Genomic DNA, 18,939 nt, shown 5'->3' with positions numbered 1-18,939 from the left:
TCCGCAAAAGAACTAAAGTACTGACATTGCCCAAAGGATAAGCAAGCTGAAGTGACAATTGATTGGTCACAACTCGAAGAACCTTCAACCGATGGGAAAGAAAGGTTCTTGAGTAACGATCCCGTTCGTGCAAACGCAGTGTAGGATCTTCCTAAACTGCGTAATAATATAATAGTAATATAAAAAAAGCAAATAATTTTTATCTCATTTTAATCAATATTTTTATTTTATATTTATACAAGTAGAAGTTGAATTAAATTTTCATTGATTATCACAGCTTGAACTCTATTCCGCGCCACTTTGAATTCAAAATAAATCTATACAATTATATCAAGTGTACTGGCAATTATGAATAATTATAATCACTACCTATAACCTAAATTACTTTGGAGTACTTCTAAAATAGCTTTTGCGAGAAATCTGTTTATGAAGTAGCAACAAGTGGCGTTTTGACCCAGTTTTTGTACTGGACCTGCTAATTGATTTCATTTATTGACTACTAGCGACCCGCCCCGGCTTCGCTTAGTTTTTTCAAATAATACAAAGCCTATGTCATTCGCAGATAAAGTAGCTTTTTATAGATGAAAGCATTTCTAAAATCGATCAAGTATTTTTTTTAGTTTAACCATTACAAATATAAAACCAAACTTTTCTCTTTTTTAAAATTATGTAACTATGTTTCTAAGCATAAGTATTGTTAATAAACGTAAGGCTATCTAGAAAATCTTATTATTTTTACTATCTAATTATTACTCTAAGAACAAGTTAAGAATGTCTGTAAAGATGTTTGTTACTAATTCATATATTGGACAATACTTTTTCTATTATTCCACGCGGGCAAAGCCTGCGAACTGTTAGTTATAATTTTGTTTGCTAAATCAAAAATATATCTTTAATTATATTCATATTAATTAGGTATGAATGATGAATTAACTGTCTATTGCCTACCTTCAGTACATCTAGAGTACTATTTTACATACTTAGATTATATATGTATGTAAACAATTGTATATAGAAACATTTTTATCTATGTGTACCTGATTAAGGTTACCATATTACGTAGTTAAATTGAAATATAAAAATTATGTAAAACTCCTACAAATCTATTTGAAAGAACAAAATTAACAGTGTATAATGATTCGTTGTGATTCTTATATTTACAGAATACTTTAATTTATCCTAGCGACTAGCGACCCGCCCCGGCTTCGCACGGGTGCAATACCGCACCCGCTATGTCCCTGCATTTTAAAACTGTAATATCTTCGGAAATATTCATTTAAATTACATGTTGTAAAGGGCCATATTGATCTATATTAAATGTACAATGTATTTAAGGTACTTGATAGGATAAATATTAATGATGTGTTGCTTAAAATCACTTCGTAAATAAGCCATTTTTCCCGTAAAATGTAAAGGATAAAAATGGTTATTGTGGGTTATCCTTAAGAGATAGGCATATACCATCGCGGACTTTTTTATTTATCTTTTTAAGGTGTACAATACTGTAGTATATTATTTTGATATATCTCGTGGGGTTCAGCCAGCGTTTGCAATGTAAACGCAAAAAATATGTATATTTACGACATCACATTAGAAACCTCTAAATTTATCAGTGTTTCTCTACAATATTATGCATGTATTATACATACAAACCTTCCTCTTGAATCACTCTATCTATTAAAAAAAACCGCTTCAAAATCCGTTGTGTAGTTTTAAAGATTTAAGCGTACATAGGGACGGACAGACAGCAACAGCGACTTTGTTTAGTTTTCGTTTAGAAATTATTTAAAAATTTGTAAACAATGCACAAATTATGTATAATAGAAAAAATAATACTCAATTACTTAATTTAAATAAATCAACCTGATTTAGAAAATTTGTAATACAATTATTGATAATGTTAAAAACAACAGCGTGTTTTGTTTCGATAAAAAAAAATTGTTAACCAAACGTCAAATGATTAATTTTGACACCGGATACTCTATCTATACAATTTAAATTTACATACTACTTCGCTATTATTATACGATTTGGAGAAAAAATTAACTATAAAATAAATAAATTCACAAAAACTTCAAAAGAATTGTTTAGTGATCCTATTTTCATTTTGGACTTCCTATGCAGTAATCTAATATTACAACGAGACACTGACAATGTGCCAACATTGTTACTGTGTGAGATAATATTAGACTCCATGTCTGCTTGTTAATTTTCATAGAACTATGAATATACGACTATAATTATATATATTTAATATATATACATTAGATTATATGGATAGAGAGTCCCCACAGGAATACTTCGAGATAAACGGGTCAACTTTTTCATAAATTTTTGCGTAATAAGTAGCTACGAATGATTCCTTTATAACTTCTATATTTATTTTGTCTTATAATTTCTGCGTCTTTTTAATGCGTAAACACGCAGTTTATTATTAAATAATACGTCAAGATGTATTGTGTGCGTAATTATATAGAACATTGATAAAAAAAAATGAGTCAGCTAATTTGACAATTAGCTGACAAAAAATTTACTCGTTTTTGAGGCTTGATGCTCTATCTATATAATCTAAGATATATACATATTGCAGGCGGTCTTAGGCTACGGTAAACTCTTACTATCACATGGACCGTATGCTTGTTTGCCCCTTTAGTAGTATTATTATATATAATACTACTTATATATGGTACTACTTAGGGCTTGCACTTAAGTTTTTTTTAGGTTAGAACATGAAATACCAGCAAATCTACTTACATAAAAATTTAAATGTGTTGTATATATAAAATTAAAAAAAAATATAAATGACAGTGAAATCTTTATCGAAATTAATTTAGTAATATATAGTTTAAAAGAAATAAGCGGTTAAACATGCAAACAATTACGGCCACTTTGTTTTGTACTATTTAAAGATGTTATGCAATGACTAAATTCAGCTATTTGTAGTGACCAGCTAAAAGTCAATTGTCAACTTACTGCCTAATTCATGTGGGTGATACAAACGCTTAAATTCAGTTAGTATCTCTATCTTTAAATGTGGGAATTGGACGAAATTGTTTCTGACAGCAGCGTGGGATAAACTATTTGCCGTTAATACTTCCTGAGCCATTTATAAACTCTGGATTGCGGTACGAACCAAAGATATCTTCGTTGACTTGAATTGCAATGACCATAAATAGATATGCTACCGGCACATCTGTGCTAATGTATTTAAAACGACGCTTCGATCTAACGCTGACTGATTGACGGACAATGAACAATTTAAATTAGTATTGTTTGGACGCATGAAACATTGTACAGTATTTCCTTATATTACATATTTCCTTATAATGTTTTTACCAGAAAATTTGTATAACAGCCATGATATAAGTACAATTGCTCTCAATTTATATTTATTTTGCTATAGTTCTGTGAAATAGTAATGCGGGAAGGTTACAGAGAATGAATATTTAGTGTAAAAAGAAATTAGTCGAAACAATTGTCGAAACGACAAACATAATAAGTTCATAAAATTTCCGTTATGCATGTATATAGACAAATTATAAGCACTTTTTGTTGTTACAATAATTCTAGATACTAATAATAATTAGATACAATAATACTTTTTTATGAGTCTTATTAATGAGATTCAAAAGCAAATTGCGTAATTTCATACCGTGCTAAAAATGTTGTCTAGTTGGGCTAAAATATCACTAGAAACTTTTTTTTTTATATAAAATTAGTACCTTGTTATCAATATAGCTTATGAAATGGTTTATAAAACAAATTAGAAAGGTCTTCGAAAAAAAAGTACCTTATCGTCTGTAAGATCCGATTATTAAAATACTAATAAATTGCCACAAATTTATAAATATTTTTAATGACTCTAATATACGGATTTCTTAAAGAGGCAGCTATTTTATTTGATAAAAATAATTTCCGTAATGCCATTATCGTAAGATTACTAGCATCAATCAGTTCTAAAGGTACTTTATACCATTCTATTCATTGAGGAAAGCCCCTTACAATCCACTCTGATAGCAATGATGTAATACAATTATACAATCCCGCTAACGCATATATTTACTAGTTTTAAGTACTTAAAGCGAAAGGGAAATGGCTGACTCCGGAGATAGTCCTTTCACTGTATCGTCCAATAACCAATTTAAATTGCCAGACCAAAATAATTCTTATAATTTATAGTACTAAAGTTACATTGGATCTATAACATCCAGCTCGGTGCTAGACAGTAGGTAGAATATTAGAAATCGGTTAAGCGTAAATTAAATTAGTGGTCCCTTACAATAATTTTGTTTTTTGGAATTTTAGGAAAACGAATTTAAGTAAAAGTATGTATGTATTAATGTAATTTTTTTTTTTAATAAAATGAGCAAAGGTAATATAAAACATAGATAAACATACGGATAACAATGTAATCATTAATTAGCATAAAAAGTTATTTGATGTTTGGGAATCGAGAATTGTATAAAAATAAATAAACTTGAATTTATAAAGAATAAATAAACGAATTCTATTAAAAAAGTAGGAAGTTGAATATTTTTACATAATAACACCTTTATAAGAATAAGATAAATAATAAAGACTGCGAATAATTAGTTATACGTATAAATAAGTACTTAATAAAAGTACCTACATTTGACTGTATATGTTTATCTGGCAATTTCTCTAAAATGGAAGAAATATATTTTAGATAAAATTATGAATAAAATATTGAAATAAGTGAAAACATAATAAAGCAATTAAATGTTTACGCCTGTTTTTTATAACAAACAACGTACACGTTTTATAATTGGTTTGTTTGTTTACATACACATTATTTTTACGTTTATTCACGTTTGTTCCGTATTATAATTCGTACAAAAAGAACTGTTCAAAAGAACTTAATCCATGTAGATATTTAGTAATTTACACGGATATAAAACGGAAAATAAGTCTACAAAATAATAATTAAGTTATTTATATAATACTTTTTATGGAACATCCAGTTTTTTGCAGATTTAAACAGTATTAAATAAAATAAAAAAAAATACTATTATTACTTTTTATTTACTACTTATGATTACAAATAATGGCTGAAAAGATGATGGTAATGATTTACTACTTACTGTACAGTTGTTTTCGCCTGTCAAGTTTGGCAAAACCCCTAATAGGAGGCCTATGTTCGGTAATGGACAGTTAAAGGCTGATATGATGATATGGGTGTTTTTTTTTATTATTTTTTTTTCATACAACTTAGAATGGCAAACAAGCTGACGGCCCACCTGATGGAAAGTGGTAACCGTCGCCTGTAGACATGAGCAGTACCATGGACATAACAGAGTATACTGTTTTGCCCATGATACCCCCCATGCATTGCCATTCTTCAGGGAGTCCTGAGTAGGTGTTATTCCTCTGTACCCTGTAAATTCACGCCATATCCCACCCTGCAAATCGAAACACAGCTATGCAAACACAACTACTTCACGGTAGAAACACGAATGGGACAGAGGTACCCAAGCAATCCACTTTTGTATAAAGTCTCCCTCTGGTATTTGCTTTCTTATAATTCAAAGTCTTCACGCTTTCAGTTTATTGCTACAGCCATTTTTTAATATTATATATATCAGCCATTACCCGTCCACACCTGAACATAGGCCTCCCCCATAGTCTGCCATAAGGAACGGTCCTGAGCCATCTACATACAATGACTTCCTGCAATGCATTTGAGGTCGTCAATCCATTTAGTGGGAGGTTGTCCTACAATAGTTTAGCCTGTACAAGGTCGTCACTCAAGAACTTTTCTTCCCCATTGTTTGTTTTTAAGTCACTTTAGTTTTAATTTATTTGAAAATGTAAAAGCAATATGGATGCAATAGAAAATACATATTATGGTACATATAAGTATGTTGAGTAAATACTTATACATAGTTGCATATCCGGCAGCGACAAAACAAATAATATTTCTATGAAATTTTGTTATTATCTCGTTTTATAGTTATCATTATAAAAAAAAAATAATGACGCTAAAATATGTGTGACTGATTAAATAATTTATTTTTATACTGGACAGATTTTATATAGGAAATAAACATAAAAATAAATCAACTTCCCACTGTGGGAGTAGGAAGTTAAAATAAATATTAAATTGTGTGCCATCATTCAACGTGGCAACCAAAGCAGTAAACTAGTTTTATTAAAGATATTGTATACAAAACACAAATCAAGATCACAATCAGACTCTTCGTTGTGTGATTTAAAACAATGTGTATAAAGGCAAAAATCCAAACTATATATTTAAATTTTTTTAGGGCAGTGTTTTTTTTAATGGATGAAAATGGAATGGTGCACTTGCCTATGCTAACAGTATACAATGATGAGACACTGGTGAAGGTTGAAATCATGAGAATTATATCAGGTCAATTTGCCCATCGTGGCAAATTTACAAGATATTAACTATGATGATTTCCAGGAAAGACCGCGTGAAGGTCGACCTGACAAAGTACATTGTTAGCGTAGAGAACACCATTACTGATTGTCTTTTCCGCATTTGAAGGAGTGGTGAATTATTGTAATTTTTTTGTCCAAATAAACATGAATCGAAAAGGATAATATGGGAAATTATATAGTTTTAATTACAGATTGTAGATCTTGTTTTCGCGTTCATTATTTAGTATTCGTATCATGGGTCAAAAACAAAAAAAAAACAAAAATATTTTTTTTTTATAATACAAAAGAAAAACATATTGTATGCTACAGAATACCAAATCAATATCCATTGACAATACTTGTGAAACTGTAATTCTTTTTTTTAAATAACACAATAAAAAATTTAAATATTCAACCAAATTAAAATATTCCATTTTTGAAATCATTTAAGAAGAAGAAACAAAAACTCATTTATCTGTACTGCACAGTCTATGTGCTAAAAAAAATATAATCATGATAGGAGAATAATAACAAACAAAACATTGGTATGCAAAACAAGCAATGATAAATTGAACAACAATATCTGATTGAATGATGATACCATACCACTAGTCGCATTCACTTACTTTCACTCGAGCAACTTGTTATACACTTGAAAGTAGATTTTGTTCTTGTTCGTTCTTTTATTTTTAAAGGCAGGATAAAATTACATCGCTCATGACCCAGCAAACGAGTGTATTGCAGTTGTAATATTGTGAATTTGCATTACTATCTCAATACTATTTACGTTGTTAAAAATAAACATAAATAACACATTGATAATTTTAGTGTATTTTTTTCTATTGAAGATAAATATTAGTAAAAAATAGTCTTGTTTATCTTAAAAATTGATGATTTTTTATAACTAGAGTGATCTTTCATTCAAATAAAAATTAAATGCCGTTTATTGAAAAACAAACTAATATTTTTTCTAAATAGGTACGTATGTTAATAGATGGTCTGATTATGATTTTCAAGGAAAGGAAAAATTGTTAGAATTTAGTTATATAACTTTAATTTGATTACTTAGTAAAAACTATAATTTCTAAATAATGACTTGAATATATGTGGAAGTGTACCAGTGTTTTTCTAGTAATTTATTTATTTATTTATAATATATTTTATAACTAAATATATAATACATAATATCAATATGTATTTAAAGTTCCGGCAATTAACGACAATTATGATTAGGTATTAGTATATCTTAATGAATTACCTTACTTTTTATAAGGATTAATAATAAAGAATATAAAAACAGAAAATATCATTTTAATGTTTCTTAAAAGAAGAAGGAGAATAATAAAAGAATGGGGTGATAAAAAAATTTATCTACATTTCAATAATTTTATGTGTACAATAAAGAATAAATAAATATATGTGACACAATGATCACTTAAATAAATCTAATGAATCTTCTCAAATTCTCAACTGCATTAGTATCTATTTATTTTAACCTAAATCAAATAGTTAATAAAATATTTATAATTAAAATAAGCAATAATACATTTTCACAACTATAGTTGCAGTCTAGATCCTGTACAATAATTCTAGTTACGTGGAGGCATATAATTATTAGCTACTGTACTTATGCTATTTTTATGATAGATAGTCTTAGATATATTTAGATTATGATCCATAGTTAGTAGAATCATGAAACGATGTTTAAGTGTTAGAGAATTTAGATTTCTGAGCAAGCACCGTACGTACAGTATTTGTTTAGTCCTATAAAATAAATATTTAAAATAATTTTAATTTTTATAATATATTACATTCAATAAATACATATAATTTCGAGATGAGTTTTAAAGATGTGCAGGACAGATCTTTGAATGTGCACCCCGTGCGACAACACCAAAAAAACCATCAATGACAACAAACATATCAACAAATAGACTCTTGACAATCTATGTAATTATGGAAGTTATGACATTAGAAAGACAGCACAGATGATCTAAATCATGCGACCCAAAAAACAAATGCAACGTTATTGTGAATATAAACCCATAGTGCCACAAAACCATGCCCAGACTGTCTTACCGGGCAGAGGAAGCTGTCTAGTGGCTGGGCCATTCTCTTGCCCAGGTTGCTGGCCTTCCTCAATATCTGAAATCATAGACGCTACGTCATACATGTTTCTTTTAAATTTTTAATAGCAGAACATAGATTTTTAAATTTTAATCACAGCCGTTACATCTTATATATTTCTTTTTAAATTTTTAATGAGAGAACCTAGGTTTGAAATGATTGACGCTGTATCACATTTTTCTTTTACGTTTTTAATAATAGAATCTTCTCCTGACGTTATAGATGTCATACATTTTTTATTTATTTTTTTTTATTTTAAACAGCAGAACCTATATTCAAAATCGTAGATGCTATATCGTGCATATTTCTTTTTGGATTTTTTTGGACACGAATTCTGCACTAAAGTTTTTCATAAATTGTTCAGTGATTAGACGCCATCAACTGTTTTATGAAGAAAATAAGCCTTAATTGCTGTAATCTTTTTGCACCATGATTTGCTAAAATCTTACAGTGGTAAAACCGCACGATACGATTATAATGAGATGAATAATTTTGGATTTTAGGCATGCTTATAAAGTATATTACTAGGTAACGTTTTTAAAAATGATATTTACTTCTGTTTAGTTAGTAAATGTAAGTAACTGTAATATAATTTCTAAATAATATTTTACAAAATTAAAAAAAATACATTATCAAAATTATTTATATTTTAAGTACTAAACAATTTAAAAGAAAATTAGCATAAAATCTAAAATGTTATAATTAAACAGTGGGAAGCTTAAAAATGGAAATGTGCAATTAAAATATCTTATTTGTAGGGTGAATGAGAAACGAATATTAATAAAAACAATAAAGAATAGAAGAGACAAAATGCTGGGGCATCTTATACGACTATTTTTTAAAGAGCATAGTAGAAGGAAAAATATAGGACAAAAAAGGAAGAGGAAGGGATAACTATATGGGGCAGACAAAAGAGACACTAAGTGTCATGGCGTATAGGGAGGTCAAGGATATGACCTGAGATAGAGCTGGCTGGAAGACGATGCATGAATTAATTGCACCGACGAGAGGAAACTCTTAAATGAAAAGAAGAAACAGAAAATGTGTAGGAAGAGAAAATAATTCAAATTACGTAGCATTATTTCAAGCCTTCTTGCTATAGGCTATAGGGTAGAAACTCGTGCTCAGCAGTGGGACAATAATTATGATCATTTGAATAATCTAAGTATATTGTTGAATAGTAATTATGAATACGAATAGTATAACGCGCATTGTTTGAAAATCGAAAACATTACAACTACGTTATTATGAGAAGTTGATAAATATTGAACAATTCCACGTTCTACAACTAGAGAATTTGTTGCGGTCCTATTTCTTAACTAGAACAAAGAAAATATTTGTCATTATTAAGTCACGAACAATGCTTTCAGTATTCAAGGCTCCGAACCGATTTTCCGTAACATCAGGGTTTTATGAAAATACTATTTATTACAGACCAGCGACCCACAACAGTTTCATAAAGGTGGATAGAAAAATTAACCAGTATTTTACATTTTTATAAAATATATATTACTCGATAATAATTTAGCTTCCCATAGATTAAAGATTTTTTAAGTAGATTTTGAGTTTATTCCTTATAAATAACCATATGAAAAATCTAATCTTTTCTCTTAGATTGCTTTAAATATAAATAGCTAATTCATGGTTTTAGCGTAACATAACTCTGTTATTATTTTTACATAAAAATGTGTTCTGAAGAACTTTTCCATATGATGCCCACAGTCACCTATAACCATCGCACCGCTGGCCATCGGTTGGGAATTCATCTTCACAGGTTAGAACCAGAATGGTCACGCACAGTGAAATTTCAGAAGATCTTCCTCCCGCGAACACTTACGTTGTAGAGTAATCTTCCTGCCGAAGGTTTCCTTTGAGACTACAGCATGGGGTTCTTCAAAAAGGGCGTATTAAGGTTTCTTAAGGATCGGTGGGCGCGTGACATCCCTAGTGTTACAGGCATCCATAGGTTACGGTAACTTTGTTTACCATCAGACGGTCCGTATGATTGTTAACCACTAAAGTAGTATAAAAAACACTACTTATAATATCACAGAATCTGCTAGGCAATCTAATGGGAAGTAATAACAGTTGCTTACATGCATAAAGAGTACCATGGATATCACTGAATTTATTTCGACCTCTCATACTTTGCTGTTTTCGATAACAAGTGTTATATGCCTCTGTAAACTTAATTTTATACCTATCTGTAGCCATTAATTATTAGATATGTTTTGATTGCAATATTTATGTTCATTTCTTGAACGATAAATCATTGATTAGGAAATTGTGGAACGATTGATTCGGTTATAATTTTTTCGAACCATTGCCCATCTCTAGAAGAAACCACAAAGGCGGTATAGGTAATTATTTTATCAATGTTCGCCCACAGCCAAAAATGATTGATATGTAATTTATTTCTATTGTCGGAATATGTACCCAGAGTTGTTATGTAAGTTCCGGACTTTTTACTATTTGTACGTAATATCTATTATCTATATGTGTACAAAAAACAGTTATGCATATTTTGGAGGATTCTGTATCTGTATTTCAAGTTAAGTCCCTCATATCTTATTACTATCTGTTGCCCGTGGCTTAGAAGACGCGATGTCCGTCATGTTTTCCCTTCGAGTTAACATTTTCTAATTTTAAAAAATGCAAAATTTTATCTGCTAAAGCAGATGCTTACTTTATAAAATAAAACTATGCTTCAAATTTCACTTTAATAAATTTGTAGTTTTAACTTTTTTTTATACCACTGAGGTGGCAAACAAGCATACGGCCCACCTGATGGTAAGCGGTTACCGTAACCTATTAACGCCAGGTATGACGCGCGCGTTGCCGACCTTGAAGAAACCTCTTTACCCCCCTTTTAAAGAACCCAATGCTGTAGTCTCTTGGGAAAACCTCGGCAGGGAGCTCAGCCCATAACCTGAGTGTTCGAGTATTAGCATTCTTATATCTGTGATGTGATGATGTGTGTAATCATTATAAATGATTTTAATGTAATGAAGTATATAATATAAAGCATGGTAACCTAAACTATTATCTACATTCTTAAAATACAAGGATAGATATTGTTTTTTTATGCAACTTATTATATCAAATAAGTTGACGGTCCACCTGATGAAATGTGGTACCCGTCGCCTATACACAAGAGCAGTACTATGGAGAAAGCAGAGTATACTATTTCGCCCATGATACCCCATGCGTTCCCATTCCTGAAGACTAAGGTATTATACTTGTGTACCCTGTAAACTGTGAATTCACTGTCATATCCCATCCTTAAAACCGAAACACAACCGTGCAAACAAAACTTTTTCACAGTAGAAACACGAATGGGACAGAGGCGCCCAAGCAAACGACTTTTAAGCAAATTTTCTCCCTGGGAAATATATTTGTTTTTGATAGATTCTCAATTCAATTGTATTTTTTGGAGTATTTTGCTAAAAAAAATCTACACCTTTAAGGCGCTTCGTACACAGCGGTGAGACAACGCGCGCGTCCTTATCAATGATTCATCGGATTCTTATGTATACAAAGCAGTAGCGGTAGAATAAATTAAAATCTGATTATTTACTATTCTTATGGCTTAGTTACCATTCGTATCGTACATGCTTTTGCCGCCATTCCACTACGGAGCGCGGCGTCGCACTTTGTGAGATCAAGTTTTTATACTACATGTAATTATTAGAATTACTCATACATAATTCTATCATTGTTTTTTTTTTAATGGAATTGTAACCCCGCCTGCGCTAACGGTGTACGCTAGGAGGCACCAATGAAGAATGATAGGGGGGAATGAAAAGGCAGACCAATTAATCCATCGTAATGAATACACTTGGAGTTCAGCACAATGATTTCCAGAAGGGACCACGTCTAGATGACAGGGTATATTGTTAGCAATGGGACTGGTAATCTGCATTATTAACAATCCCTTCCTTGCATCCCATAATAGTACTATTTATTACCCACATTATATGTGAAGCATCGAATGATGACATGATATACCTTTCTCTGTAATAAACTTAATTTGGTAAAAAGTCAGGTCTACGATTATTTTCAATTGACTTCAAGGACAGTAAAAACTTCTTAATTCAATTGTTTTTTTTTTATGTTGTTTACTCAGAACTTCAACTGATTTGGGATGTTTAAGTAATTTGATTTTTAAATCAAAACGACTGATTTTGTCACGATTGAAGCAAGTGCTTTTTTTGGGAAACAAAATTTATTTATTTATTTATTACATCCACTGGGTGAGCCTTGCAGTCTTCCAATACGCCCACTCAGGAAAGCATGAGTACAACAATACATAAAAAAAAGAATATTACACATATATAACAAGAATAATATAAAAAGACTTAAACAAAAACGTCTGAACACAAATACTCTGTGCTCACCCGACGAAACTCCAGCAAGTTGGAGGCTAATAAATCCAATTGCAGATACTGGCTCAAAATATCATTGAGTAGTTATGTGTTATTGTTATATAAAATGTTATTGATCGGTAAAAATCATCAATTAAAGTTTTTTTTTATTTAAAAAGTTGAATTTTAGGGAGGTTCTTAATACATACGGAGCAATAATGCTCGATGAACCTGGAAATTCTGTGAATTAATATGTATAGTTGCATATGGAGTTTGCTACTTTTATAACCGGATTGTGTTATGCTACAAAAGGTATGGCGCTACACATATAAATAATAAAGAGTAACTAACCCTTATAATTTGTATAAGGGTTTCACCGTTGCCTATAGAACCCTGAAACGTTGCCCAGACGACTAGTACAATTACTGTCTCAGTGATTAACTGTTGAAACCAATTTTATTCAAGTTGGCAAAAACATCATAGATGTATATTTCGGAACAAAGAATCATTATGTTTAATTATATAGCGGTTAGGGTGGTACTTAACCATAATTATTGTTAAAATATTTATTTAGTATTCAAAAATGAAGAAAAGTGGAGAATTATAAAAAAAAATTATTCCAAAATATTTCAGTTTAACCATCATCGTCATATCAGTCGTTTACCGTCCACTGCTGAACACAAGCCTTCCCCGTAAGTGGAGTTTTGCCAATAGTTACCACGCTTGGCAGGCAGATTGGCAACCGCAGTTAGGCTCTTACTGATGTTTTAAGAGGGACAACTTAAGATTACTTAAAAAAAAATTTCTGGTTTTTTTTTTCTTTTATCATACTGCTTCTGCTGTTTTAGTTTAATTCTATGATATTGTAAATGAGATTTTATTAATTGGAGTTAATAAGTGATTTTATTATTATATTTTTAATTTGATTTTTATATTAATGGAATTACATAAAAGCAAAGTGTTCTCACACTTTGCTTTTATGTAATTAAGTTTATATAATTAATTGTTTATATTTTTTTGTACACATTGTTAATTTTTATATCCTTTATCATTATTTGAGGGATCAGTCAAGAGTTTTCATTTATTTATTTATTCTCAAATAAAAAAAACATATTATTTAATCTATATTTAATTTTGCAGTCAATTGTATTTATTAATAATCTATCTTGATTTAATTAATCACTGATGACATATTTTTATATAATCATTGCAATAATGAATATTTAACAGTAATTACCAATGCATTTAGACGTAGAGGGAATAGTTGATCATTGTCATTAAGTTTATCGATAACTGATCTCACTTTATATTGTATAAACAGATATGTAATACAAAGTGAAGTATGTATATATTAGTGTATTTTATCTTTTATACTCAATTAACGATCAGCTTCGGCTTTGCACAATTTTATTTTGACATAAGATATATCCCATACTATTCGTTGATAATATAGCTTTCTACAGGTGAAAGAATTTCTAAAATCGGTTAGGTACATTTCGAGTTTATCTATTATAAAGTGGAAAACAAATATTTCCTCTTACTGAAGTTTAAATTAGCTTTCAGCTCAAAATTGTCCCATTTTTTTATTCTTCTTACTCTAAGCGGTTGAATTTCTAAGTCTTTTCTACATCAATTATTGTAAAATATATGAACACCTTGTTCAAATTTTCAACTTTTTATTATTATTCCATTACGATTTTGCATTTATTTGTAGGTATATAGCTAAATTAATTTTATTATTTGTTATTTTTTGATCCATAAAACATATACGTTTGTAAAATAAATATTCTCGTTAAAAAAGAAGCATCTAGATATTCGAAAAATTCACGTTTAATTTTTAATCTGTATAAAAAGTTTGTCTACATTATCATCATCATATCAACCATATACTGTCCACTGCTGAGCTCTCCTCCCCCAAAAGGGGGGGTTTGCCAGTAGTAGCTATGATTGGCAGGCGGATTGGCAACCGCAATTAGACTTTGAAGATATTTTAAGAAAGACGCTGTTGCCCATTTCTCAATTATTAATTTCTCTTAATCGCTTCTTACGACACACCACGGGAAAAGACGAGGTCACCTATTTTATTCCAAGCCCACACGGCAATAATGTATATATACTTATTTATATTTAATGTGTATTTAATGGAATATACGTAAATTATCGCCTGCCACACAACCTCTAGTTATAACATATTAATTACTTACAGTAGAAACAAAGGAGTGTCAGTTAAAATTGTTTAATGGACTTGACCGGATGGGTGTGAATAGAGGCACCAATTTGCTTAATGTTACATAATGCAATAATAAATTATAAACTTTTAATTTCGATCGAAAGTCAGATTTAAATGATAACAAATACATAGATACTGAGATCTGCCTTAATAGTATGAATAGGTAAGTATTAAATTAAGAAAGATTATTTATATAAATTTCAACTTAAATAATATAAATTTTAAGTCTATTTAAATCTCAATGAAATTTGAACAATATTTAGCGAACTTTTTAATTTATTTCATGGTGTTAAACTTAAAATAGATAGAAATATGTTCATAACTATAACCCCTTACGGGGTAATCTGGAATATTCGGAGACTGTTGGCGTAGTGGTGACCGTAACGTTCGAGATACTCATAATACGTCGAGCGAATTAGAATTTAACGTAACAAAGAATTCAAGATGCCAAACTTATTCATGCAAAGTATAATATATTAAAATATAATATTCCCAGCAAAATTAATCATTCACACACACAATGTGCTTATAATGTCATCAGTACCCGAAGTAATAAAAATCATGCTCCCAATTTTGGCCTATGCTCATGCTGGGTCTTACCACACGGCCCGGATATGCCCGTAGCATCTACTGGACTATCCCCTATCCTTGGATAAACTTCGCCTAAGATATTGACACTTGAATCTCCAGGGTTACTTAGGTATCTTCCATATGATAAGTACGAACGAACTGCGAAGCAGAAACGAAATAGAATTAAAGAAAAAACCACGTCGATTATTTTTCAATTGTACTTAATTTTTTTTAGACCATTGAGCTGGCAATCAAGCATACGGCCCACCTAAAAGTAAGCGGTCATCGTAGCCTATGAATGTCTATAATACTAGAGGCATTACGCGCGTGTTGCCGATACTAAAGAAACCTCTTTATCCCTTTTTTTTTTAAGAATCCCATGCTGTAGTCTCTTGGGAAAACCTCGACTATAGCAATATTATGTTCATATATTTTATAACAATTTCATAATAATAATAAAAAACATAATAAACATTATTAAATTAAAATGTGTCAAGTTCATTAATAGAGGTACTATTATCAACAGATATCAACAATGTTGTTACAAACAGAGTGATATTTGGTGACTGATTAACTCATTAATGTACAGCTAAAACTACTAAAGCTAGGAACATTATTTTTTAAAAGACCTATTAAAAATAAGTGCGTTTCTTTTAATATATGCTCAATTAAATAACTTTCCTGAACGAGTACGGCTAGAAAAAGAAATTGAATTACAACCGCACGATCAGGTGAGCGTTTAAAAAGAAAAATAAAAATATATTTCCATATTGCTGAATTGTTGTACCGTTCAGGTATACTTCTGTATATTCACATTATAGCAATGAATTTCAACAATACATTTTAATAAAATCAGTTCGCTTATCTAATCGTATTATTTATAGCAAAATTTGCCACAGTCGACCATTCGGTCAGTTACAACGTTATTATTGACAAGCGACAACCGTGGCAGTCACTCGACCACAGGAATTATGTCGTTTTACTTGTTTTCCTCTAGTAAATAGTGTATTGTTTGAGATGACATGCACGATTGTATCGAATACAAAAATATGTAGCTGTCGACTGCAGTAATAAATATATCTCAACTGTTAGTTGAATATTCTTCTTTTTATTTAAGAGTTTCCTCTTCTCGGTGCAACTAATTCATTAATATTATGTATATATAAAATATCTATATTTTACCCTTAGAATATGCTTTCTCACAAACTGTCTATTCTTGTATTAAATTTTATATCATATCCATTCAGCCTTTTAAATGTGATTGAGTAAAAAACATTATATACATGTTTCAGCATTATACTATAAATGACCTTACCTAGACTGGTACCATCCTTATTAGTCCCAGAAAAAAATGTTAGTAATCCTTTTTACTGGGATTCGTCAATTGTCATTTTGTTTTAATTTTAAGGAGTACTTAAGAAAATCAGTGGTACAACTCTACAGGTGTTAAGTAGGTATCTTTACTATAGTTAAGATTTTGTTCCACATAAAAACAGGCATTTCTATCGCGGTTAATTTATTTCAAGATCGCCATCCAAAAATCTTTGCAATATTAGCCAATTTTAGCGCTACATACATATATACAAAATACACCAACTACTGAATTGAATATCTCCGATTTTACTGAACTAGATGTTGCTGATCCCACTAGATAGATGTATGGATGTTTGGTACACTCAAACATTACTGAACGAGTTTCAATGAAATTTGGTACACGGATAGGTGATTACGAGTATCTAACATAGAACTTAGAATACATTATATATTTAATCACGCAGACAAAGCGGCATTTGAAGTTTCTTTTAACTTTAAATATGTCGTATATTTTTGCTTCAATATTTGAAATTTTATTGCATGGCAGTTTGTGTGTATGTCTATTAAAAATTCTGAAATTGTATATGGTTCTTGCAGTTGTATTCCTAAAGGTTAGAAATTTATTTTGACACGCTATCTAGAAGTGATCTATTAAAATGAAGGCGAATTAATGATAACAAAATAATTATATGCAAAAGTCTTTAAAACATACATACAAATAAAGAACCCGTAAATACTCGACCTTCGTCGTTACCTGTCAAAGCTACAATGACCCAAACTTCATGGTATTATCTCTACCTGTGTTGGGAACGCTAAGCTAAGAAACTTTTAGCTTTTATAAAATAATGAAAGTTTAGCATGCATGGATTCTTAGACTAATACGTTATCTTATCAATAATTTTAATATAGTATTGCAACTAACTGCATTAAATTATAATAATTTAAATCGATTCTAAATCGATTTTGATAAAACTTTTATAAAATCAATTTTAAAAGTTAATATTCTTCTATAATAACGAAATTTTATATTAATTTAAAAATGAAAGAAAAGATTCTATATAAAAATAGAAAATAATTTTTCAAGTCAATTTATAAATAACGAAGTTATGAGGTAACAAACATAAAATAATAATAATAATATACGAATAGAAAACCTCTTTTTCTATGTCAGTTCAACTGACAAGTCATTGAAAGGTGTGTTGTATCACAATATTAATTTACATTTGTGCCTCTATAATATATAATCAATTAAGATAACGCTCACGAATGCAGCTCGAAATGTTATAAATAATTAGAGGCATTCTATTGATTACTTACTATCATTTTGTTGAAAACTAAGGCAAAAGTGGGCACGTCGAATCGGGCGATAACGACCATTAATTTCTCATCATAAATTATAACTTTTTATTTTATTTGAATCACATTTTAATTATAAGCTGTACCCAGAGATATATATGCATAATACAGTATACATATCTACTTAAATTTAGTAATCTTTATTCAAATACAAAAATGTAATTTTATGGTCTTTAATTATCGTATATATATATATATATATATACAAATTGCCGTATGGTTTCAGTACAGAATAGGCCACCCCTTATTTTCGCGTGGGTGTCGTAAGAGGCGACTAAGAAGGGCGAGGAATGGGCAGCAGCGTTCCTTTTAAAACTTGAAAGTCTAATTGCGGTTGCCCATCTACCTGTCAACTACTGGCAAAACCTTCCAAGGTGAAGGCTTATGTTCAGCAGTGGGATAGTAAAGGCTGAAATAATGATGATGATCCATAGAATAAGCAGCTTGGGAGAGAATTTTACAAAAAAAAAATATTATATATTATAAGTACATACAAAATGCAATTTATTGCTTCTCTTATCAGAAACAAGTTAAATGCACTATAAGCAAAATATGCAAGTGCAATAAAAATGATTT

General features: G+C 30.1%; 1 protein-coding gene and 1 long non-coding RNA gene across 3 annotated transcripts in view; one reads left to right on the top strand and one right to left on the bottom strand.

Moving 5' to 3' along the window:
• LOC128201492 (uncharacterized) overlaps positions 1-18,939 on the top strand; it is a 55,207-nt gene that overhangs the window by 24,665 nt on the left and 11,603 nt on the right. The gene's annotated exons all lie outside the window — the stretch shown is intronic.
• LOC113522731 (aquaporin AQPAe.a) overlaps positions 1-18,939 on the bottom strand; it is a 117,781-nt gene that overhangs the window by 92,299 nt on the left and 6,543 nt on the right. The window contains exon 2 of one of the 2 annotated variants that reach the window (XM_052898641.1): positions 8,482-8,547. The exons of the other annotated variant lie outside the window; for it this stretch is intronic. Within the exon in view, the coding sequence (XP_052754601.1) occupies positions 8,482-8,547 (66 nt within the window). The remainder of the gene's footprint in view (positions 1-8,481; positions 8,548-18,939) is intronic. 2 annotated transcript variants of the gene reach the window in all.

The sequence above is a fragment of the Galleria mellonella genome, unplaced genomic scaffold, assembly GCF_026898425.1.
Source record: "Galleria mellonella isolate WM207_F2 unplaced genomic scaffold, CSIRO_AGI_GalMel_v1 utg515, whole genome shotgun sequence".
In the NCBI taxonomy this organism is placed as follows: Eukaryota; Metazoa; Arthropoda; class Insecta; order Lepidoptera; family Pyralidae; genus Galleria; species Galleria mellonella.
This window is presented reverse-complemented; position numbering and strand designations above follow the sequence as displayed.